The 25,833-nt window shown below is 39.5% G+C and overlaps 1 protein-coding gene across 1 annotated transcript in view; it reads right to left on the bottom strand.

Moving 5' to 3' along the window:
• The window catches only part of RECK (reversion inducing cysteine rich protein with kazal motifs), a 278,973-nt gene that overhangs the window by 37,663 nt on the left and 215,477 nt on the right, over positions 1 to 25,833 (bottom strand). Inside the window, exons 14-16 of the mRNA XM_083377076.1 lie at positions 24,802 to 24,990; positions 20,060 to 20,182; positions 16,904 to 17,075 (exon numbers count right to left, since the gene is read on the bottom strand). Coding sequence (XP_083233202.1) covers positions 16,904 to 17,075; positions 20,060 to 20,182; positions 24,802 to 24,990 — 484 coding nt within the window. The remainder of the gene's footprint in view (positions 1 to 16,903; positions 17,076 to 20,059; positions 20,183 to 24,801; positions 24,991 to 25,833) is intronic.

Below are 25,833 nucleotides of genomic sequence, written 5' to 3'. Positions count from 1 at the left end.
CATTACTTTAATTTGGATTATTGTTCCAAGTAGGGCAGTGATGGCAAGACTTTTAGAGACTGAGTGCCTAAACTGCAACCCCAAACCTACTTATGTATCGTGGGGTGCCAGGTGGGTGTGGCCCATTGGGTGGGCATGACTGCAGTGGTCACGGCAGACTGGGTGGGCGTGGCTGTGATGGGCGTGACCACCTTGCTGTTGCTCATGGGGAGGGACGCGTGTGGGGGCCAGGCAGGGTTGGGGGAGATTCAGGGGGACTCTGGCATGTGGGACAGTGGGCAGGAGACTTATCCTATGGGGTGAGGTAAGGCAGGGGGCAGGGCAGGGGTGCCACTGCCACAGGGCACGGCAAGGCAAGGGAGGGGCAAGGGTCGCTGCTGCCTGACACCATTGCGGTCTTTCATGAGAAGTTGGAATTGATTGAACTTTTTTCCCCAAAAAAACATTCCTTTGTTTCCTTGCATGCAGCGGCGGGTTGCGAAGGAGAAACGGCACGGAGCTGGAAGTCAGGTAAGGAAAGAAAGGCAATTTCTGGGGGAAGCGAGGATTTTTTTCCATACCTGCCCCACTTGTTCCAAAGCTGCTTCCAACTCAGACATGTTGCTCTTACCAATGGCCCAAACACCCACTTCAGCGCTCTCCCTTCACGAGCCTCCAGCGCTGCACCTGCTGCTTTGGTCGGCCTGCCAGCCCCCACCTCAACACCCTGCCCACCACCCAGCATGGCCGCCCTGGCAATTCAGGGGCTGGTCTGGCATGGGAAGGGCATGTGCCCCACCCTCCCGCCACTATGCAGAGTAAGGTTGCTGTGCCCGCCCCCGCCCAGATGCCCTCGCCTCCCCCAATCATTTTTTTTACTAACTTGGCTTTCAGCTGCATTCCATTTCTCCGTTCACTTCTCAGCCTTCGCCGCGTGTTTGTGGGACTATTGGTAAAAAAAAAAGTTCCATCAGACTTTCTAACTTCTCGAGATCTTGCAAGAAGTTAGAAAGTCTGATTGAATTTTTTTTAACCTATAGTCCCACAAACACGTGGCAAAGGCTGAGAAGCAAACAGAGAAACAGAATGCAGCTGAAAGAAATGTTAGTAAAAAAAACTTAGGGAGGCGGTGGAGGGCACAGCAACCTTACCCTGTGTAAGTATTGACGCAGGTTGCTCATGGATGGGACTGAAGGCTTAGGTCTGGGGCGGTGGCATGCGTGCCCACAGAGAAAGCTCTGCGTGCTGCCTGTGGCACACGTGCCATAGGTTTGCCACCATGGAAGCAGGGTATTGGATCCACCAGCACAAATTGGATCTTCTGTTTCTATGATTTTAATATATTTCTATTCCTGCCTTTCTGTAATCATAACAATAACAAGGATTCCAGAATAAAGAAAGCAGTATTGATTTGACACCAGCAGACCAAAACACTGATTCATTGCCTTTAATCATTAGCTACAGTAAATTTCCCATTTCTCTTAATTATTTTTGGGGGGAAAGTGGGATTTTGGAATATCAACTGTTTTGGCAATATTTATTTAATTTACGTACTGCCTCATTCATCCAAACAACTCTAGGCAATTTAGCACATATTCTAAAAAACCTAAGTTGAAAATAGCAATAAGCAACATATATATACCATACCATACCACAATAAAACACATACATCCCTAGTTTATAATGCTTCCTTCCAGAGAAGATTGAGGAGTAAAATCCCAGCATGAGGATGGAATAAAAAAGCACCTTATCCCATAACCTTCTGAAAGAGCAATGATGTAAGGCTCCACAAACAAAAATAAGGTGAAGGTCATGGGGACTTTAGGGGAAGACATCTTCAAGTTCCAATATAATTTGAACTAATGCAATCAAGGACAGAATTGAAAAAGTGCAGATTATGCAAAGAGGCAAAAGAAACAGTAGATTATATACTGAGATCATGCAAGACAATCACTCAAACTAATTACAAATAATAACATTGTTGCCAAAATGATCACTGGAACATCTGTGAAAATTATCATGTGTCAATAATGAAAAATTGGTTGGACTACAAAATTGAGATAGTAGTCAAAAATGTGCGGATTAAAATATTGTGGGATTTCTGAATACAAACTGATAAAGTCTTAGTCCATAACATACCAGATTTAACTGTTTAACTTCTTTAAAAGAAGAAAGTGTGGATAAGTGATTTGGCAATATCAGGAGATAGTAGAATAGAGAAGATCAGAAAGTATCAGGATCTGAAAATTGAAGGTTTTTTAATATAATATTTTATTAGTTTTCTAATTTTACAATTAAACATTTAAAAAGCAACGTGGTGGCTGGGTAGTAATAATTCAATAACATACATAAATCTTTCCCCTTCATGGATTACTGCCTTGTCGTGGCAAAGGGGCTTACATAATTCAATGAAGCTATGAGCTATGCCATGCAAGGACACCCAAGACAGACAGGTCATAGTAGAGTTCTGACAAAACGTGATCCACTGGACAAGAAAATTGCAACCCACTCCAGTATCTTTGCCATGAAAACCCCATGGACAGTACCAAAAGTCCAAAAGATATGATGCTGAAAGATGAGCCCCTCAGGTTGGAAGGCGTCCAATATGCTACTGGGGAAGAGCAGAGGGCTAGTACTAGTAGCGCCAGAAAGAATGAAGCGACTGGGCTAAAGCTGAAAGGATGCTCAGCTGTGGATATGGCTGGTGGTAAAAGAAAAGTCCGATGCTGTAAAGATAATTCTCCATAGGAACCTGGAATGTAAGATCCATGAATCAAGGAAAGCTGGACGTGGTCAAATAAGAGATGACAAGACTGAACATCGACATCTTAGGTATCAGTGAACTAAAATGGACAGGAATGGGTGAATTTAATTCAGATGACCATCAGGTATACTACTGTGGGCAAGAATCCCTCAGAAGAAATGGAGTAACCTTCATAGTCAATAAAAGAGTAGGAAAACCAATACTGGGATACAATCCTGAAAATGACAGAATGATCTCAGTTCAAATCCAAGGCAAACCATTCAATATCACAGTAGTCCAAGTCTATGCCCCAATCACCGGTGCTGAAGAGGGTGAAACTGACTGGTACCATGAAGCCCTACAGCACCTTATAGAACTAACACCCAAAAACGATGTCCTTATCATCATGGGGCATTGGAATGCTAAAGTAGGAAGCCAAAAGATAACCAGAATAAGGGGCAAGTTTGGCCTTGGAGTACAAAATGAAGCAGGGCACAGGCTGACAGAATTTTGTCAAGAGAATACGATGGTCATAGCAAACACTCTTTTCCAACAGCCCAAGAGACGGCTCTACACATGGACATCACCAGACGGTCAATACAGAAATCAGACTGACTATGTGCTCTGCAGCCAAAGATGGAGAAGCTCTATACAGTCAGTAAAAACAAGACCAGGAGCTGACTGTGGCTTAGACCATGAGCTTCTCATTGCAAAATTTAGGCTTAAACTGAAGAAAGTAGGGAAAAGCACTAGGCCACTCAGGTATGAATTAAATCATATCCCTGATGAATAGTAGAGGTGACAGACAGATTTAAGGAATTAGATCTGTTAGACAGAGTGCCTGAAGAACTATGGACGGAGGTTCGCAACACTGTACAAGAGGTAGCAACTAAAACCATCCCGAAGAAAAAGAAATGCAAGAAAGCAAAATGGCTGTCTGAGGAAGCTTTGCAAATAGATGAGGAAAGGAGGGAAGCAAAAGGCAAGGGAGAAAGAGAAAGATACACCCAATTGAATGCAGAATTCCAGAGAATAGCTAGAAGAGATAAGAATGCATTCTTAAATGAATAGTGCAAAGAAATTGAAGAAAACAATAGAATAGGGAGGACCAGAGATCTCCTCAAGAAAGTTGGAGAGATGAAGGGACCGTTTTATGCAAAAATGGGCATGATAAAAGACCAAAATTGCAGGGACCTAACAGAGACAGAAGAGATTAAGAAGAGGTGGCAAAATTACACAGAAGAACTATAAAGAACGAGCTTAACGTCCCTGATAACCACAATGAGGTGGTCACTGACCTCGAGCCAGACATCCTAGAATGTGAAGTGAAGTGGGCCTTAGGAAAGCTGAGCAACAAAAAAGCTAGTGGAGGTGACAGTACTCCAACTGAGCTATTCAAAATCTTAAAAGACAATGCAATATAAGTGCTACACTCAATTTACCAGCAAATTTGGAAAACTCAAGTGGCCACAGGACTAGAAAAGATCAGTTTACATTCCAATTCCAAAGAAAGGCAGTGCCAAAGAATGTTCAAACTATCGCACCATTGCATTCATTTCACATGCTAGTAAAGTTATGCTGAAAATCCTACAAGCTAGACTCCAGCAGTATGTGGATTGAGAACTACCAGAAGTACAGGCAGGATTTTGAAGAGGCAGAGGAACTAGAGATCAAATTGCCAACGTACACTGGATCATGGAGAAAGCTAGGGAGTTCCAGAAAAAATCTACTTCTGCTTCATTGACTATGCTAAAGCATTTGATTGTGTGGATCACAACAAATTGTGGCAAGGTCAGAGATGGGAGTACCAGACCATCTTATTTGTCTCTTGAGAAACCTATATGCGGGTCAAGAACCAACAGTGAGAACTAGACACAGAACCACTGATTGGTTCAAAATTAGGAAAGGAGTCCAGCAAGGCTGTATACTGTCACCCTGCCTGTTTAACCTATATGCAGAGCACATCATGAGAAAGGCAGGGCTAGATGAATCAAAAGTTGGAATTAAGATTGCCGGGAGAAATATAAACAACCTAAGATATTATTATTATTTATTAAATTTGTATACCGCCCTTCTCCCGAAGGACTCAGGGCGGTGAACAGGGCACATATAAATAGAGAATACAAAAATTAAAAGGAATTAAATAATCGCCCAGATAAAAACAATAACAGTATAAAACCCCATTAAAAACCCTAACATCCCCCATCAGGCCAGGCCAGCTTGTTCAAATAAATGGGTCTTCAGACCGCATCGGAAGGAGCGAAGGTCCGGTGCCGTCCGGAGCTCGACCGGCAACTGGTTCCATAAAGCCGGAGCGCCTACAGAGAAGGCCCTCCCCCTGGGGGCCACCAGCCGACATTCTCTGACCGGAGGCACCCTGAGGAGGCCCTCTCTGTGGGAGCGCACAGGGCGGAGGGAAGTTGACACCGGCAGCAGGTGGTCCCTGAGGTACTCCGGACCCATGCCATGTAGGGACTTAAAGACCATTACCAAAACCTTGAATCTCACCCGGAAGACAACTGGTAACCAATGCAGCTCGCGGAGCAAAGGTGTAACATGGGAGTACCGGGAAACTCCCAAGACAACTCTCGCGGCTGCATTCTGTACCAGTTGGAGCCTCCGAGTAGTCTTCAAGGGAAGCCCCATGTAAAGAGCATTGCAGTAGTCCAGAGAGGTCACGAGCGCATGAGTGACCGTACACAGGGCATCCCGGTCCAGATAGGGCCGCAACTGGCGCACCAGGCGAACCTGGGCGAAAGCCCCCCTAGTCATGGCTACTATATGGTCTTCCAAAGTAAGCCGTGAATCTAGGAGGACTCCCAAGTTGCGAGCCCTATCTACGGGGGGTAAAAACTTACCCCCCATAGAAAGAGGTGGAATATTCTGAATGTCCCGGGATGACGGAACGCACAGCCACTCAGTCTTGTCAGGGTTGAGCTGAAGTCTGTTCCTCCCCATCCAGACCCGAACCGCCTCCAGGCAATGGGACATCACGTCGAGGGCATCACTGGGGTGGTTTGGGGTCAAAAGATATGCAGATGATACCACTCTAATGGCAGAAAGTGAAGAGGAACTAAAGAGCCTCTTGTTGCGGGTGAAGAAGGAGAGTGCAAAAGTTGGCTTGAAACTTAACATTAAGAAAACCAAGATCATGGCATCTGGCCCTCTCAATTCCTGGCAAATAGATGGGGAAGAAATGGAGGTACTGACAGATTTTATTTTCCTGAGCTCCAAAATCACCGCAGATGGGGACTGCAACCAAGAAATTAAAAGATGCTTGCTCCTGGGGAGGAAAGCCATGGCAAATCTAGACAGCACACTAAAAAGCAGATACATCACCCTGCCAACAAAAGCGCATATAGTCAAGGCTATGGTCTTCCCAGTTGCAATGTATGGCTGTGAAAGTTGGACCATAAAAAAGCCTGAAAGAATTGAAGCCTTTGAACTATGGTGCTGGAGAAGACTCTTGCAAGTCCCTTGGACTGCAAGGCGATTAAACCGGTCAGTCCTAGAGGAGATCAACCCTGACTGCTCTTTAGAAGGCGAGATCCTGAAGTTGAAACTCAAATGCTTTGGCCACCTAATGAGAAGGAAGGACTCACTGAAGAAGAGCCGAATGCTGGGAAATGTTGAGGGCAAGAGAAGAAGGGGACAACAGAGAATGAGATGGCTGGATGGAGTCACTGTGAAGCAGTAGGCGTGAACTTAAATGGACTCCAGAAGATGGTAGAGGACAGGAAGGCCTGGAGGAATGTTGTCCATGGGGTCGTGATGAGTCAGACACGACTTTGCAACTAACAACAACAACAACATAAATCTTTAGCACAAATCTCAAGTTACAACATCAAATATTTCCTCTCTTTTTCCCTTAATATCTACTATCTCATATTGAGCTAATATAGTTCTTATTATCTACTAAGTAAAACCATCTTTGTTACATTTATCAATAGTTTTTAGCTTATATGTATCTTAATTGTGTTTGCATTCAATCCTTATATACAATCAATGTGCTGTTATTGCTTTTTTTCAAGGCTTTAATTTCCCCTCAATATTCAAGTTAACATTTGGTATATTATAATTTCCAAGCTTTAGGCGACCAGAGTTTCCCTTATCTTAACTTGTACATTTTTTCTTTTTTATAACAAAATCTAAAATTCTAACTACACATCTTGTCTATTTGCATATAATCTTATTCTATTTTTTAAAACTTGTCTATTTTTCACCATATTAAACAAAAAGTCTATTAATTTAATTACATCTTACCTACTCAAGTATAATGTTACTTTATTTTCTAAAAAATATCTATTTTCCACCATATTCAACCGACTAATCAATAGTATAAAATCTCCTCTACTAGATAAAAATCCTACTTTCTTTCAGCCTTACTCTGGCTTTTTTCCTTTGCCAACTAACCTTCCATGTCAATACTTTTGAATCCTCAAACAGTTCTCTCTCTATTGTTATATGTATTATTTGAAATAAGAAAGACCATTTAATTACAGATTTTTTGGAAGGACTAGCCCAATTATATTCATTTAATCTCCTCATTACTCCAATTTCCCATAATTGTCCTGATAAATTTATCTTCCATTCAATCAGTTCTCCTTCCTTTTCCTCAAATTTCTTCTGATTTATGTAAAAAGTCTTTTCCATTTTCAATGTTGTCACTCTCTTTTCTAATTTTCCTGTTGGCTGGATATGTTGGTCAGTTGTGTCTTCTGTGTTAGTATTTAGTTATTCCACTTCTCCTGTTACTTGCTGCATTGTTAGTTCTTTGGTTGTAGTCAAGATCTGGGTTTGTATATCTAAGCTGGCATCTTGTTCCTTTATGTAGTCAGTCGCCGGTGTTCTTAGAGGGTGGGGCAGGAATTCCCTTCCCTTTCTCCTCACAAGAGGAAAAATACTTAGGGCAGCTTTTGCAGGAAAGATATTTAGAGTCTTAAAGAGAAGATCAGATCTCACCCAGTTTCATCCATGTTGCTTTAAAGGTGCTTGGTAGTCATTTTGACTTCAGCTGTCAGCAGCTTAATGACAAGCCATATTGCGATGGCAATTCTTTCCCCCTGCTGGTTTGAAGAGCTGCCCTGGATCAAGCAGAAGGGCTGCCGCCCTCCCATGATCAAGCTGTGATCCCATCCTCACTCGTCGCCCCTACAGGGTGACTTTCAACCCTTTCCAGGGTCCCCCAGTGGCATGAAATTGGATGCTGAAGATGGAGTTCGCCTCCATGAATCCTCCATGAATAGCAAACCAGAAGTCTGAAAATTGAAGTTTACTATAAACACACTAGGTGCCAAAAATCTTGGATGGCACTTTGAAATTCTTCACATTGACCACAGTTACATGTGCCAATTACGAAGTGCCACACTTTGGATCCACACTGATACCACTTTGATACATTACAAGAACTTGGCTTTTGGGGAAGAATGAATACATATGAAGGTCAATATCAGCCAAAGAACTAATAGCTGTTATATGCACATCTTTATGTATATAACTATTATGATTGGTCGCATGGTCAGCCAGATGTTTTGACTGGATTTAGCATTTTTATCTAACTATACAGTTCTTCCATGGGGCTGTGATAGGCAGATGTTATGTGATAGAGTTAAAGATGTTGTTACAGAATATAAGCTATTCCAAGTAAAGTTGCTTTTTGCAATTGACTGATGGTATTTGTCAATGACAATTGTGTCCAAGTGGTGCTCCAGTGGTTTCTGAATTGCACCCAAGATGCCTATTATTATTGATATTATCTATACGTATTATGGTTGATTGCACATTCAGCAAGTCGTTTAGACCGAATTTGGCATTTTTATTCTCCTATCAAGCACCTGGGATATATGTTGTTTAATAAAAGTATTGTTAAAGGGTGTAATATGTTCATGTAAAATTGCTTTTTGTAAATGACTGATGATTTTGTCAATGCTGAAAGTTTTCAGGTTATGGTCCACTTGTTTTGGGATTGCACTCAAGGCATCTATTCCTACTGGTGCTATCTTTGTTTTCTTTTGCCACTGTTATTTTACTTCTATTTGCAGGTCTTTATATTATGTGATTTTCTCCAGTTCATTTCCTCGTATTCTGCTCACTCCAGGTACTACATGTCCACTATCCGCTCTTCTTTCTCTTTCTAACAATTAATAATTATTAGATCAAAAGTGTTATGTGGCCGATAATTATCTGTTAAATTATAAAGTCCCAAAGACTTTAACTTTTTTATTTTCTATTATTTTGTCTATTTTGTTATGTTATTATGTTATTATAATAATAGATGCTGCCCAACTCACAGAGATTATATAATTTTAATGAACATATCCAGTATACTAGATCCAACAGAACAATGGTAGTATCTTTCAGGATTCTTACTAAGAATCCCTCCCATTACCTAAATTTTGCTTCTAATTAATAGGGACAGTCTTCCATAGATTTGGCTGCTTAAGATTATTTTTCAGTAGTATTCCTGCAGTCTGAAAGAAATCACCTTTATAGACACAGATATATTACTTTCTGGGAATGAGATTAACAAAACTATTAAAAGAAAGATATAAAGAAGCTACTTATTTGTCATTTAATAAACAATCCTAAATAAATTCTTATAGCACAATACCTATCCCATGATAGAGCTTTGATATGCTCTATCATATTGCTATGTATGCTCTAACATTCCTTGTTTTAAAGAGAAAAAAATGAAACAACTCACTCTCAGAAGTGAGTAGTTCAATATCCTATTTCAGGGGTGTCAAACTCAATTTCACTGAGGGCCGCATCAGCACTGCGGTTGCCCTCAGGGGGCCGGGTGGGTATGGCCAGGGTGGGCGTGGCCTACTGGGTGGGCATGGCTATAGTGGGTGTGGACTACTGGGTGGGCCTGGCCAGCTCTACATCGTTCGCATCAAGGGTGCCTATGGGGGCCTGGGCAGGAGTGGGACAGATCTGAGGGTCTCTGGCAGAAGGAGGGTCTCTGGGCCAGGGCCAAAGCAGTGGGGGCCGTTCTCTCACTGTTTCCAGGATGGCTTCGCAGGCCGCATGAAACCACTTCGCGGACCGCATCCAGCCCCCGGGCCTTGTGTTTGACATGTCTGTCCTATTTGATATTCGTTGTTCAATATCCTGTTTGAGGATTACATCCTCCAATTGTGTTTATATTATCAATAATTGTGATTTTTTAAAATAGTCATATTATGGTTTCCATATAGAGATAGTCCTCGACTTACATGCCACAATAGAGCCCAACATTTCTGTTGCTAAATTAGAAAATTGTTAACTGAATTTTATGATCGTTCTTGCCATAGTTGTTAAGGGAATCACTGCAGGTGTTAATTTAGTAACAGATTGTTAAGTGCACCTGGCTGCCCTACTGACATTGCTTGTCAAAAGATTGCAAAAGCTGACTCAGGGACACTGCAACCATCATAAATCTGACCCAATTGCCAAGCTTCCCAATGTTGATCATGTGACCATGGGGATGCTGCAGCAGTCATAAGTGTGAAAATAATTATAAGTCACCTTTTTCAGTGCCACTCTAAATCAAGAATTAACTGTATCACACATATGATAGCACCTAGGCCTGCATGGAAGTCTCTCTGGGTACTTTTAATACCTACAGAGAATTCAGAAAGGAAATCTATTTCCAAAACCTAAGCTCAGAGGCAAGACTTCCACTCTCACTTCAGTTTTTTTTAGAAATAATGCAATTTTCTCAGAACCAGGGCTATTGATTATTGTAGGGATCTACAAAGGAGGTAGACCAGTTGTGCAAATTCAAAAATGGCCATTAAGAACCAAGTACAGGTAAATAATACATTCCTCATCATGTTCTCTCTGCATCACTCATACAAGCAAATTTATCAGGTGAAAGTTGAATAGGTACCTAGGTTAAGCTAGGAGGAGCAATAAATCAGTCCTGCAAGAGACATCAACTTTAACCAGAACATCCATTTTTGTGTTACTCAAATATATTTACTCTGCATACATCAAAAAGTAAGATAGTTTACAATACAGATGCATACTGTAGACCAGCAGTCCCCAACCTTTCCAGCTTGGTGGGGGGAGAGGGGATGGTTCCATGCCAATGGCAGGTCCATGTGCGCGAACAGCTCCATTTGTGTGAGTGGGGCTTTGCATGCAAATGCCCACTGCTCACATGAGTGGGTTGTACATACATGTGTGCCCACCTGCACACATGTTTACACAGCAGTTCCAAATGGGCCGCAGCCTGGTAGTGGGCATTGCCCAGGGGTTGGGGAACCGTGCTATAAACAATCAATGGTATACATTAATAATGTACCATCATCCACTGAGCAAAATATTGCAATTAATACAGTTCTTCGATCTATACAACAAACTGTGACAGGAGAAATAACTTATTGAGAACATTCAAAGACTGAGAATATTTCAGTGAATTGGATATAAATGAGAAGTGAGAAATATCAGCAGGATGGTTATACAACAGCTTTTAGAAAAAGATAGTATTTGGTTTTAAAATATTTATTATAAGAAAAGAGGATTTACTGAAAAGGCACAAAGTTTCCACATATAGCATACACAGCTTGTCGCAAGAAATACAATTTCAAGGAATAGAACTGAAGCTTTAATCAAGCAGTTTTCCAGATGAATTTGAAATACTTAATAGACAAAATTCCAGACAGATAAATGTTGGAAAGCCCTTTGTAAACAGATGAATTAAAATTGAATGGTTTTTGGTAAAATCATGCATCACTAGATTAAGTCTAAGAGAATGGTCTTTTAACCTGAAAATCCAATTTACCTGAAGAAATTGAAAAAAATAATGGAGAATTATCAAAAATTGGTTCCAAGTATAGACACAAAAGCTGAAAATTAGACTTCTTGTTAGACTCTCTTATAAAAGAGCTTTATGTGGACTCAATACTTGTGCAAGTTCTCTTAAAACAATGGTCCCCAACCTTTCTGGATCCGGTAGCAACAACAGGTTGAAACTAAACATTAAGAAAACCAAGATCATGGCATCTGGCCCTCTCAATTCCTGGCAAATAGATGGGGAAGAAATGGAGGTAGTGACAGATTTTATTTTCCTGGGCTCCAAGATCACTGCAGATGGGGACTGTAGCCAAGAAATTAAAAGACACTTGCTCCTTGGGAGGAAAGCAATGGCAAATCTAGACAGCACACTAAAAAGCAGAGACATCACCCTGTCAACAAAAGTGCGTATAGTCAAGGCTATGGTCTTCCCAGTTGCAATGTATGGCAGTGAAAGTTGGACCATAAGAAAGGCTGAGCGCCAAAGAATTGAAGCCTTTGAACTATGGTGCTGGAGAAGACTCCTGCGAGTCCCTTGGACTGCAAGGCGATCAAACCAGTCAGTCCTAGAGGAGATCAACCCTGACTGCTCTTTAGAAGGCCAGATCCTGAAGCTAAAACTCAAATACTTTGGCCACCTAATGAGAAGGAAGGACTCACTGGAGAAGAGCCTAATGCTGGGAAAGATTGAGGGCAATAGAAGAAGGGGACGACAGAGAATGAGGTGGCTGGATGGAGTCACTGAAGCAGTAGGCGTGAACTTAAATGGACTCCAGAAGATGGTAGAGGACAGGAAGGCCTGGAGGAATGTTGTCCATAGGGTCGCGATGGGTCAGACATGACTTCGCAACTAACAACAACAACAGCAACAACAGGAGGAGAGAATGGTTTCGCGTGCACAAATGGAGCTTCATGTGCTCACCCACTCCTTGCACGGCCCGGTTCCCAGCAGGCTGCAGACTGGTACCAGGCCACAGACTGGGAGTTGGACCCCTGTCTTAAAATCTATCAGGTTGAAGGTAGGAGGCCAAAGATCACAGATAATAGTGGTGCATACAGAAACTTTAAACTAGCTCAAATGAACAGTAACCTAGGACATTATGAGGAAACAAATGATATGTTTGATGCTTATGTAGGTATTTTATAATTAAGGAAATGATAGAAAATATAAAGAGGTTTGATTTTTTTCTTGTGTAAAGACATTTTCCAGGAATGCTGAATTACAATCAGTTTTGTTGCAAAATTGGATGAAGAGGCATCTTAGAAGATAACAAATTTCAGCCCCAATTGAAATGAACCATCAGAGATAGCCAGTTTGATCTAGTGGTTGAGGTACCATGCTAGAAAGCAAAAGATTGGAGTTCAAGTCCTGCCTTAGCCACGAAAGCCAGCTGGGTGAACCTGCCAGTCACTCTCTCTAAGCCCGATCCACCTAACAAGGTTATTGTTTGGGGGAAAGTAGGGGGAAGAAGGTGTGTTAGATATGTTCACCATCTTGACTTATTTGTGAAAATAATAAAGGTGGGATATAAATAAATGAATGGAGTGAAGAACATGTTCGTGTGAACTGTTTTAACTGCAGATGAGAACATCAGCTGGCAAAGAAACATATAATCAGGGCTATTTTTGTCATAGAACGCCCAGAACGGAGTTCCGGCACCTTTTTTGGATGGAACTTTGTAGGGTAGGCAAGGCGGGTTGTATGATGTGTGTGAATTCTGGCTCCTTTTTTCTTTACAAAAAAAGCACTGCATATAATAATTCTTATACATAGACAAGGTAGTACAGATAGCCCTCTTTCAGCAATTGGGACCGAATGGCAAATCAGTTAAGTAAAATGGTTGCTAAGTGAAACTGTGACCAAGCTCATGATCTTAGTTCAGCTTTCCTTTGCTTTGCAGATCTGTGAGATTTGTAAATGCAAGGATTTATCACAAAGTTACTTTTTCATCATTATCATAACTGTGAACAGTTGCTGTATAAGGCAATTGCTAAATGAGACTACCTATATTGCATTTTCAGAACCATATTACTTTAAAAATAACACTGCAAGCTCTGGCTGAATGTTACAATGCAGAAGCCCTATTTACAAAGTTGGATGGAGAGCTATTGCCAAATATTGTGATTTCCACACTTACTTATCAGGATACAACATCTTACTCTTGCAAAACCATGGGCTATAAATAAGTCCAACCTAGATAACCTGCATAGCAACTGGATTAAAGCAACTGTATGTAAGGTTATCCTTATGTATCCTTAAGAAACTATAGCCCAACCTACCAAAAACATAATTGTAAAAAACAGACTAGAAATAAAAATTAAAATAAGGAAGAAAATGGTAAGAGAACACCTGTTTGAATATAAATCACCAGGACCTGTGGGATTATATTCCAGTGTTCTGAAGTTGCTGGCACATGTCATCTCCGAACCATTGTACCATATCTTTAAAAAATCCTGGAGCATTGGGGAACTACCAGAGGATTGGAAAAGAATTGATGAGGTTCTCATCTTCAAAAAAGAAAACCAGACCCAGTATACTACAGATTAATCAGCCTAACATCAATACCTGGGAAGACACTGGAAAAAATAATCAAAAAACAGATCTGTGAACATCTAGAAACAAATAAAGTTATAATTAAAACCTAACAAAGGTTTGTCAAAGACAGATCATGCCAAACCAATTTTATTTCATTCTTTGACAAAGTAACTACCAGTAAATTAGATTTCAGCAAGGCATTTGACAAAGTATACCATAACCTACTTCTTGCTAAAAAAGAAAAATGTGGGATAGACAGCAGTACTACCAGATGGATTTATAACTGGCTGATAAACCATACTCAATGAGTAATCCTTAATGATACTACATCTACATGCAGGGAAGTAAGCCACGGGGTACCACAGGATTCTGTCTTAGGCCCAGTACTCTTCAATATTTTCATAAAAGACTTGGATGAAGGAATAGAAAGGGAACTTATCAAATTTGCAGCTGACACTAAGCTGGCAGGAATAGCCAACATCTCAGAAGACAAGCTCAGGATCCAAAAAAGTCTTGACAGACTTGAACAATGGACCCTATCTGACAGTATGAAATTTAATGTGGAGAAAAGGTTTTACATCTAGGCAGAAAAAAACTAAAGGTATAAGTACATTTATAAGAAAAATTGCCTCAAAAACAATAACTATGAGAAGAACCTTGAGATCTTAATTGACAATCACTTAAACATGAGCCAGCAGTGTGTGGCAACAACCAAAAACTTAGCCAATCCTTGGTTGTATAAACAGAGACACAGAATCAAAATCACATGAAGAATTAGTACTGCTTATAAATCCTTAGAAAGACCACACCTGGAATACTGCATCCAATTTTGGTCACCATATTACAAAAAAGATTTGAGACTTTAGAAAAGTGCAAAGAAGGGATCTACTGACTATATACCAATCTGTTTTGATAGTGAGAAGCAAACTGTATGCAAAACCTTTACATCCAAAACTTTCTGAATGAATCGAAACCAAGCCTATTTAGAGAAGAACAGGTAGGTTTCAAGCCAGGCACTCAGTGGTGAACCATGTTCTTGTGCTACATCATCTGAGGTTCCTGAGGTTTGAAAGGAGACATCTTAGTATTTTAATTATAACTTGATCAACACCAAAGCCATTAATTTTCTAAGACTTGTGGTTGGAACAATGAAGGAAGCAATTTCTTTAATTTTATTGTAACTGATGACAAGTTGCTTCTTTCTGTTGTTATAAGTCAGAATATGAAAACTCCCAGGCTTGCTTGCGATAAGGAAATTATTGCTTCATCAGAGGAATATAAAAGAAGGGAACCATTTCTGTGGCTCAACATGGGGGGAATAAGATTCAGCCCTGTGAGATGGGCTGAGCTGAGAAATAGTGACTGGCCCAAGGGCACCTTGCTGGCTTTCATGGCTAAAGCAAGATTAGAACTTATGGTCCCCCAAGTTTCAAGTCCAATGCCTTAACTACTAGACCAAACTAGCTCTCATAATCCCTAAACCAGGGGTGTCAAACTCAATTTCATGGAGGGCCGCATCAGCATGGCGGTTGCCCTCAGGGGGCCAGGTGGGTGTGGCCAGGGTGGGTGTGGCCTACTGGGTGGGCGTGGCTAGAGTGCGTATGGCCTACTGGGTGGGCGTGGCCAGCTCTACATCGTTCGCATCAAGGGTGCCTATGGGGGCCTGGGCAGGAGTGGGACAGATCTGAGGGTCTCCGGCAGGAGGAGGGTCTCTGGGCCAGGGCCAAGGCAGTGGGGGCCGTTCCCTCACTGTTTCCAGGATGGCTTCGCGGGCCGCATGAAACCACTTCGCGGGCCGAATCCGGCCCCCGGCCCTTGTGTTTGACATGTCTGCCCTAAACTAATGAGAAGGTTTATTTTTCCATATCATACTGTGGATGAGGAAAACTTATAATGTCTATACATAAACATGGGGAATTACAAAGAAACAAATAGGATTATTGAGTACACTTATATAAATTCTGAAGTCCTGTAGCATAAGCTCCCTTTAGACCAGGGGTGTCAAACTGCCGGCCTGTGACCCGGAGGTGTGATGTGGAAGCCGTGCCCACCCCATTGCCGGCAATGGCAAAACAGTCCCGATAAGTTATGCGGCGTCACATGATGTCACAAGTTTGACATGTCTGCTTTAGACCTTCCCTAGCCTCTCAACAGTTTGCTCAGGAGTAAAATATACTACTCTTGATTTCTCCCTAATTTTATCTGGAGTTTCTGCTGTAATTGATTTGGATATCTAAGCTGGAACATAAAGTGATTCTCAAGTTGTCAGAGAAGAGGAAAGTTGATGGGAGTTCAGTTGCTGAAAATATGACATTAGGGCACTATCTAGATAGCTGAACTTTAATAATTTCTATCCTTTTTCATCTAGCTGGCGTAGTGATTAGACACTCAAATTGGTTCCTCAATATGTTGTTCCTTTCTTCCTTTTTAATAAAGTTTCTGGTGTTCCTACAGAAAAGTTATCTACTTATCAAACTGAAGAAGACAATTGGATCATTGACAAGAGATTCTTTCAACAAGAAATGGCCTTTTAATCCTGATTTCCAAATCTTTAAACTCATGGAAGCAAAGCACATACAATGTTTAAGAACTTTTAAAAGTTTTTTTTTCATTTTAATTAACACATGGATTTAAATATCACATTTTTGTGACACTTTTCTTTCAAAATTCAACTTTTAATATTACATATTCATGACATAAAATAATTGTAATAGTTTACATAACACTGATATCTATTATATAAACTACTACAATTCATATTTTTCTGTTAACAGTAAACCAGAATTAAGTAAGATAAAACTTATTTTTCATAAAAGTTAATTGGTTTATTAAAATAATTTCTGTAGATTTTCTTAAATATTTACCTCTGATTTTTAGGGCAGGGATTAGAGTTACAAGGATCCTTAGAAATGCAGGACCCAAATTCAAACTGATTATCATGTAGCCCAACACAACGTGCTACACATGCACTTGGATAAGTACGTCCATTCTGACCACATACTGGGACAAACTGATCAGCGCAGTTACATGGCAGACCTGAAAAAGTTAAACCTTGTTTAGGATGTTGACTATATTTACATCAGCTATAGAAATTCATTCGTTATTTTTCTCTGACGGAGGATGAGGCGTTTGTCCCTTAAATAATTATCTGAGGGAAGGATTACCTTACACTGGATAAAAATATGGTAACAGAAGTAGACACTGTTGAATGAGTATACAGGTTTTCCTCATGATACAACTGTAATGGAGCCTGTCCATTATAGGCACTGCATGACATTCATTAAGTGAGTGCTCCATTTTTAAAAAGAAGATTCCATTTGTTTCTGCCGTTTATGGCACCTGTTTTTAAAAAAAACCTCTATAGTATCAAGAAAGGGATGCGGTGGCTCAGTGGGTTAGGACGCTGAGCTTGTTGATCAGAAGGTTGGCAATTTGATGGGTCGAATCCCGAGTGCCGCGTAGCAGAGTGAGTGCCTGTTACTCATCCCAGCTTCTGCCAACCTAGCAGTTCAAAAGCACGTAAAAATGCAAGTAGAAAAATAGGGACCACTACGGTGGGAAGGTAACAGCATTCCATGTGCCTTTGGCGTCTAGTCATGCCGGCCACATGACCATGGAGATGTCCTCGGACAAGCGCTGGCTCTTCGGCTTTGAAACGGAGATGAGCACTGGCCCCTAGAGTCGTAAACGACTAGCACGCATGTGCGGGGGAACCTTTACCTTTACCTTTAGTATCAAGAGAATAAAACCTGTTGCAAAATAGCAGGAGTTTGACATGAATCTGTAAGAAACTGATCCTGTATTGGGTCAGGTACCTCTCTCAGAAGATGAAAAAACAGAAAAGTAAGTTGGGTATTTCCTGGAGCTGGCTTGAGTCCTGCAAGTGCATGGGTGGGTTCCCTCCTTGTTCCCCGGAGGCTGATCTCCCCTTCCTTGCCAAAATTTGCAAATTCCATTTGCTCTGACCTCCTCTTTCTTTTTGGAGTTTAGAAACTCCATCTGCCCTGATCTCCCTTGCTTGCTGGGTGGGAAGGAAGCTGGAAGTTTGCAAGATTTGACCCATTATATCTACCCATTCCACTGGGTAGATGAGTGGTTGCAGGAACCCAGTGGAAAGGGACAGGTAAGTTGGTTAGTGCTGCAGCATCATTTGTAAGAATGAATGGCTGTGAGGGTGTTGCAGCCGCCATTACTTTGAAACCGAGTCACAAGTAACATTTATAACATCAAATGGTCACTAAACAACCTGTTGTAGGTCGAGGACTACTGTATGAATATATAGGAGTCTATGCAAATAATGAAAGCACATGGCTGAAACAGAAAGTTTCAAGAGGGGTGGGATGAGCATATTAGCACTACCTCTACTTATCTTTCATATAAAGAGTACACAGCTACAGTGAGAAACTCCTTTATGGATTGAGGACTCTGTAAATGAAAATACTCAATTCATGAAGTCTAGAAATTCCAATCATACTTATCTAGGAGCAACAGCTACTAGATTCTATTGAATCTACTATAGAGTAAGAAGAAATAGATTTCTTATGTTTGTAGGCTAGCATGAGAGTCTGCATTGAGCTATTCAATTTTTGCTAACAGAAAGAAAAAATAAGTCAGTATTTCAAGGTTTTCAGTCTATCATTACTTATGGAAGGAATACAAGTTAAATAGATCCATCCCAGAAACAAAATCAACCTGTGCATACTGTACTCAAGGAAACTTGCCACAAAATATGCACAGATACTGTGTTTCCCCGAAGATGAGACTGGCTCTTTTCTTTTTTCTTTTTTTGCCTCCAAAAGAGGCACCAGGTCTTATTTTCAGGGGGAGGTATCTTTTCCACTCATCTCCAGCACTGACAGCTCCATCCAGCCAGTCCACTTTTTCTGTAGCCGAACGAGCAGCTGCATTCTGCAGATGCATTCCGGCCTGCATTTCGCAGTCAGGCCTTTCCGGAAGGCCACTGCAGCTGAGTACCTTGGCTGCGTAGGACTTGCAGAACTGAGCTATGGATTCAATCCGTAGCTCAGTTCTCGGCTGCAGTGGCCTTCTGGAAAGGCCTGTGACTGAGAAATACAGGCCTAGCTGCAGAAGACGCCACAGAAGAAGTGGGTAGGCGAGGATAAGTTTACCAGGTAAGTGGATGCAGGGCACATGGGCTAGCTCCATACCCCCACCCCATCTTGACTTTTAGGTGTGTGCCTCGCCCCACTTATATTAGGCTCACCCCAAAAAATCAAGCTAGGGCTTATTTTCAGGGTAGGCCTTATTTTTGGGGAAACATGGTATATGCTTGCCCAATTCTGTTGCAGGCAAATAAGCTTTTTTTTTTTCTTTGTTTATGTGTGTGAGGAATTTATGATGAGAGAGAATTATTTTGGTCTACATCTGTAAATGAGGATCATTTAATTTATACAAAGTGTATTTAGCAGGAAATGAATTTTAGTCAAGTAATATTAATTTTCATTCTCCCTTTTTTGAAGTGAACCTCTAGCTAGCATGTATACATATACAAATGTACAGAAACATGTGTGGAACATGTTATATTTATCAATGGAAAAAAATCTACCAGACTGACTTCAGTGGAAGCACTACTTTTTAAATATGAGGAAGGTAGACAGTGTACAGAATTTTTATTTGTATTAACAACTGCTTTTCTGCCCAATCTTTCCATTTTAATTACAGCATTTCTTTCTTTTGAGAAAATATAGTTATATCAAGTGGTATTAATCTTTTTAAACAAGTTTGTAAAAATACATTAAAATAGCTTCCTAACATTCTTATAATTTTCTTCTCCCTAGAACTGTGTGTTTTGAATTTCATCTATTTCATGTGGTATGCAATCTGCGCTATAGCCCAAAACATTTGCTTCTGTATCGGCAATCTGAATAAATCCAAAGGCAAACAGACTACAAAAAATTGTCCCAGGAAATATTAGGCAAAGTATCATCAGAGGAAACCAAAATTCAGCATTACAATGCTTCTGATAAGTTTCAAAGTTTCTTAAAATTTAAAAACAGTACCTGTAAATAGGTGATGTTCATCTTCTGAACTTAATTCATTGAGACACTGACGAGTGGAGCATATCAAATTCCCAGAAAAACATGAGCAGACATTGCAGTCTATATTAAAAGATGTTCCATGGCCTTAAAATAAAAGAAATATATTATTATATATTGGATTTAAAATATAACTACTTAAATATATACATCATTAGTATGAAATATTGCCCTTGCAGCCAAAAAATATTATTCAAATGTATATCCTATCTTTTCTTTAGGAGTTAACAGTGGGGTAGATAGCATTCTCTCCTGCAATTTTTTCACAATAACTCTAACCATGCCGGTGTGACAAGCCTAACCCAAAGAGCTTAAATGATTCAGGATGGACTTATAATTGGATTTCCAGATTAGCAGATAAAATTTAAAAATAAAAATTCTCAAGTTTTATCTAGATTTAACTGATTTTCATTTTGAACAAAATTTCTACATATGATTTATTTGCTAAGGTTTATTTTACTGCATTCTCTTATTTTATATTAACTTTATTATTTACATACTGTAAAAATACAGGTAGTCAATGACTTATGATCACAACTGAGCCCAGAATTTATGTTGCTAAGTGAGAAATTTGTCAAGTGAGTTTTATCCCCTTTTGCAACTTTTCTTGCCACATTTGTTAAGTGAATCATTGCAGTTGTTAAATTAATAACACAGTTGTTAAGTGAATCGGGCTTCCCCAATTACTCTGCTTGTCAGAAGTTCGCAAAAGATGGTCACATGACCCTGGAACACTGCAACCAGCATAAATATGAACCAGCTGCCAAGCATCCGAATGTAAATTATCTGACCATGGGGATGCTGCAACAGTAATAAGTGTGAAAAATAGTCATGTTATTTTTTCAATGCTGTTGTAACTTTGAAGGGTCATTAAAAGAACTGTTGTATTATAGAATTCCGTAAACTGCTATATTATAGAATTTTGCAAAAAACAAATTGGTACAAAATAATCCCAGCAAAACTAAATAATACGTACAACAAATATTTGTTTGCATGGAAAATTTGTGAAAAATAGACAGGAGATCATTGCTAGGAGGGGTTTAATTAGAATTAGTTTTATAGTCTGCAGAATTTTAAAACTTTGTTGTAAAAAAAACCTCATGTATTTCTGGTTTGCTGCTGCAGCCACTCAAAGGAAAACTACATCTTCCATGTCCGATTTCACAACGCTGGGGGACCCTGGAAAAGGTTGAAAGTCGCCCTGTAGGGGCAACAAGCACAAAGGGATCCCTGCTTGATCGTGGGAGGGCGGTAGCCCTTCCGCTCGATCTAGGGCAGCCCTCCAAACCAGCGGATGAAAGACCGGCTATAGAAAGATGTCCCATCACTAGACTGCAGACAGCCGATGTCAAACTTACTACCAGACACCTATAAAGCAGTGTGGATGAGACTGGGTGAGATCTGAACCTCTCTTTAATCCTATTTTTTCTACCTGTATAAGCTGCCCAAAGTATTTTCCGCCCTGTGGAGAGAGGGAAGGGAAATTCTATCCCACCCTCTAAAAACAGCAGCAACTGACTATCCAGGGAGTTTAAACCGCTGGAAGAATAACCTGATTTTAACTGGATTTCTTTTAAATGGTATGGGCAACACCTTGTGGCTAAACCTATTACAACTTTTTATTGTTTAAAAGAGACTTGGCTTGAAGCCCAGACTATAGATAAGACTTTTGCAACCTTGGCAGATATCAGTTGTGAGAAGCCCAGCTGTGTTCTATACTCAGTGACAAAATTATTTTCATTCTCTGATTGTAAAGCTTTTAATTTAACACACCACTAAGAGAACATGGATGAAGTTCAGGAACAGATTCTCTTTATGTTGAAAGCAATTTATGAAACTATTCTTGCAGCTTCTGATGAAATAAGAAACTACAGAAAAGAACAAGAAGTCAGACTAGATATACGAACCCAAATTTTGATTATAACTAAAGAATCAACTACACAGATTTTAATAGATTATGATTATGATTATTATGGTAGAAGATTCAACTGATCAATAAATACAGTTAACAGGACTTCTGGATGGCGCTTCAGCAGCGTGGACGGTCGGGATCGACCACCAGCCTTCCGATTTCATTAAAGCCATAGAGCAGCTGACAATCAGCTGTTCCGCGGCTTACAAACTCTTCCCCTCGGGCGAAGAGGGGAAGGGGAGACTCTGGGTAGGGGTAGAGCTCCCCTAGAGCCCCAGAATGTTTATTCTGGGGCTTGAAGGGTGAGAGCTCCCCCGAAGCCCGGAAAATACTCCAGATCGGAGGACTTTTCTGCTATTAAGCAGAACAAGACGCTGCATCCACTCCTGCTGGATTTGTATGTTATTTTGAGTAATTGATGCAGGCGGAGTGGATGCAGGAGCAATATAAACAGCAAGTATAAGACTTTAACTCTGGAACTTCAACTTTTTCCCTGTTTCAACGATCGTTTTAAGAAAGAAGGGGAAGATGGCGCCTGAGTGATTCTTTGTAACAAGAATTGAAAGCATCTGGCTGGTGTCTTTTTTTTCCTTCAAAGTGAAAGTGATTGGATATTGAGGAGGAATATGCAAAGTGGATTCTCAGAACTTTAAGATTTTGTTAAACTTTGGAGCTGTTTAAAAGTGATTATCACTGGGATATTTAACAGCTAAACTACAATAGCAAGTGGGGCGGAAAAGTGAAAGTGTGCAACAAAAGTTAATTAGGTGTTAAAATGGCTTCCAAACCGCCTAGAATTCCCGTTTCTAAAAGTCCGGGGCCATCGCCTGTTCAGCAATCTGGAATTCAATCTTTGATGTTACCTGCCGCAGCTGTTGCACCTGTACTGACTTTAAAAGACTTACAAGATTCTTTAAAAGATGCTTTAAAACTTCAGTCTGAAAAAATATCTGAGCAGGTGGCAAAACCTATTGAAGAAAAAAATAAGGAAATACGGGAGGATATTTTGATGGCATTTCAGGGGCTCTCAGGTTGTATTGAGAGTCTGGATGAACGTGTGGAAGAAGTGAAACAAAATAATCTGATGCTGAAAGCTAAAATGTGTGAAGTTGAGAATAAAATGGAAAAAATTGATGATGAAGTGGTGATGACACAATATAGAGACATGGAGTTTGCCCTGAGGATAAGAGGTTTAAAAGAGAATCCACAGGAAAATCTGGAGGAGATGTTGGTGGATGCTCTGGCGCCTATTTTGGGAATTCAACCGGAAGATTTTTTTGTGCAGATAGATAAAGTATTCCGTGTTAATTCTTGGATTGCAAGGCAAAGAAAACTGCCAAGAGATGTGGTTGTGTATTTTACAAAGAGAAAGAAATGAGATCATTCAAGCTTTTTACAATAATAGATTTAAAGTGGCTAATCAAGAGGTTTTGATTCTGAAAGAGATTCCCCCAAGAATTTTGAGAAAAAGGAAATATTTTGTTTTTCTGGCAGATGAATTAAAAAAACAACAGCTTCAGTTCAGAAAAGGGACTGATAACACTGAAAATGGAAAAGACTTTCTACATAAACAAGAAGAAACCTGAGGATCAAGAAGAACAAACCAAAGGGAAGATAAACAATTTCTTCTCCTTGTAGTATATTGTTGAACTGCTTGGCAATGAGTGGATATATAACAGTTAGATGTTTCAACCAAAACCCATACAGCTCATCTTCAAGACAACTACGTCGAGATGGAAAAATAGACAGACGATTTGTTAGCCCTTCCCCAAAAATGGCAACTGGATGGCCTCTTTTATCTCAGACAATATATATACATAATAACAGAGGGAGCTATTTGATGACTTAAAAGCACAGTTATGGAAGGCGAGTTGGCAAAGAAAGCAAGCTAGAATAAGGCTGAAGAAAATTGGGGTTTTGACTTATTAGTAAGGATTAAAATAGAATATACTCAAATAGACATGATGTGTACTTTGAATACTAGATTGTGTTATGAACTGAGATAAAGAAAATTTGGTTATTTAAAACTTGGAAGTATAAATATTAAAAGTTAAATTAGAATATTGATTTGTTTATAAAGGTTGAATGTAAAAGTAAAATATATAATCTAAAAATTGATTGATAAATGTAATAAACATGTTTTTACTTAGCTGATATAATAAGAACTGTACTAGCTTAAAAATGAGATAGAAGACATTAAGAGAAAAAGACAAGAAGTATTTGATGTTGAAACAAGAGAAACTTTGGTTACTAAATTTAAGACATCTGGAAATTAATAGAAAATAAGTTTGTTATACTGTATTATTAATCAGATGATGTAAGATGGTGAGAAATAGAATATATTCAAATAGATAAGATGGGTATCCTGAATATTAGACTTTGTGATGAATTGTGATAAAGGGAACTTATTTAAAACTTGGAAATTATAAATATTAAATGCTAAATTTAAATATTAATGGGAATACAAATTGTGAAAAACTAATTAGGACATTGATTGTCTATAAAGACTGAATGTGAAAATAACTAGGATAAGCTAAAAATTACTGATAAATGTAAGAATGTTATTTTTATTTAATTGATATAATAAGAGTCATATTAGTTTAAACATGAGACAGTAAATACTAAGGGGAAAAGAGAGGAAATATCTAATGTGGTAGCTTGAGACTTGTACTAAAGATACTTGTATGTCATTGAATTATCGATTAATTCAGCCACCATGTTCCTTTTTAAATACTTAAATGCAAAATTAGAAAATCAATAAACATTAGAAAAAATCTTATGTATTAGTACTTACTTTTTCTTTGCCCTCCAACAATGCATGACTTTTGGAGATCAATACAATACATTTCCATACAATTTTCTAACAAACCATTCTGGCCACACGTGCAAATTTTATAGCAACCAACATCTCCAACAGAAGATGGTACTTGGATGAGTGTACCTTGACGGACAATAAAATCAGAGGCTTCACCCAATTTGCAGCCTATGTTAATATGCAGAGAAGACAAATATTAGTGAATTATGAATTCTAGGAGGAACAAGTATGCTACAAAAAGTATTGTATTCTCTTAAAGATTAAGAAAGTTTAAACCTTCACTGATTAATTTACTCAGACATATGAAGCATTATACTTTTTTTTTATTGAAAAGTTTTAAGCATTATACTTAAATAGAGGCATATTTATAGCAAGATCTTAAAAAATGAAATTGGAGATGAAAGAGGTACAAGGCAGATAATAAAATTACTGATAAATATGGGGCAGCATCAAATGAGATTGGAGAAAATAATCTGTGTTTGTTATCACACACACACACACACACACACACACACACACGACAATGTGATTGTAATATAAATAATGGCAATATATTATCAACTGTCAAAAATTTACCAAGATGATACTGAAGTGAAGAAATATCAGACAATGAGATACAGATAATTTCAGGTAATTCCTGCTTCTGATTAATTTCTATTTTGCTAAAATAGTAATTCTCTGAGCAGCTTAAATCCTGAAAATTAATTTTTGGCACACATTAGCTTTTCTGTACCTCAAGATTGAGGTGGACCACAGACAGTATTTTATCATGATTAATCCATAGATTAAAAATGGGGGGGGTTTCAGATATAATGCGGTAGGAATTGCATTTTGCTGTAGCTTTCTTGGATCCACATTACTCTAATTCTCATTCAATTATTCTGTGTTAGGAAACAATCAACCTCTTATGAAGGAGGGTTCAATTGCAATGAGCCTGGAGTCACTGCACAGCCACAAAGGGGCTAGGACCAACCCCTCCCGAAGTTCTTTGAAGTCTTATCTATTTGTTCC

Source organism: Vipera ursinii (genome assembly GCF_947247035.1).
Source record: "Vipera ursinii genome assembly, chromosome: Z".
Taxonomy (NCBI): domain Eukaryota; kingdom Metazoa; phylum Chordata; class Lepidosauria; order Squamata; family Viperidae; genus Vipera; species Vipera ursinii.
Note: the sequence above shows the minus strand (reverse complement) of the source record. Positions and strands in the feature narration are given on the sequence as shown.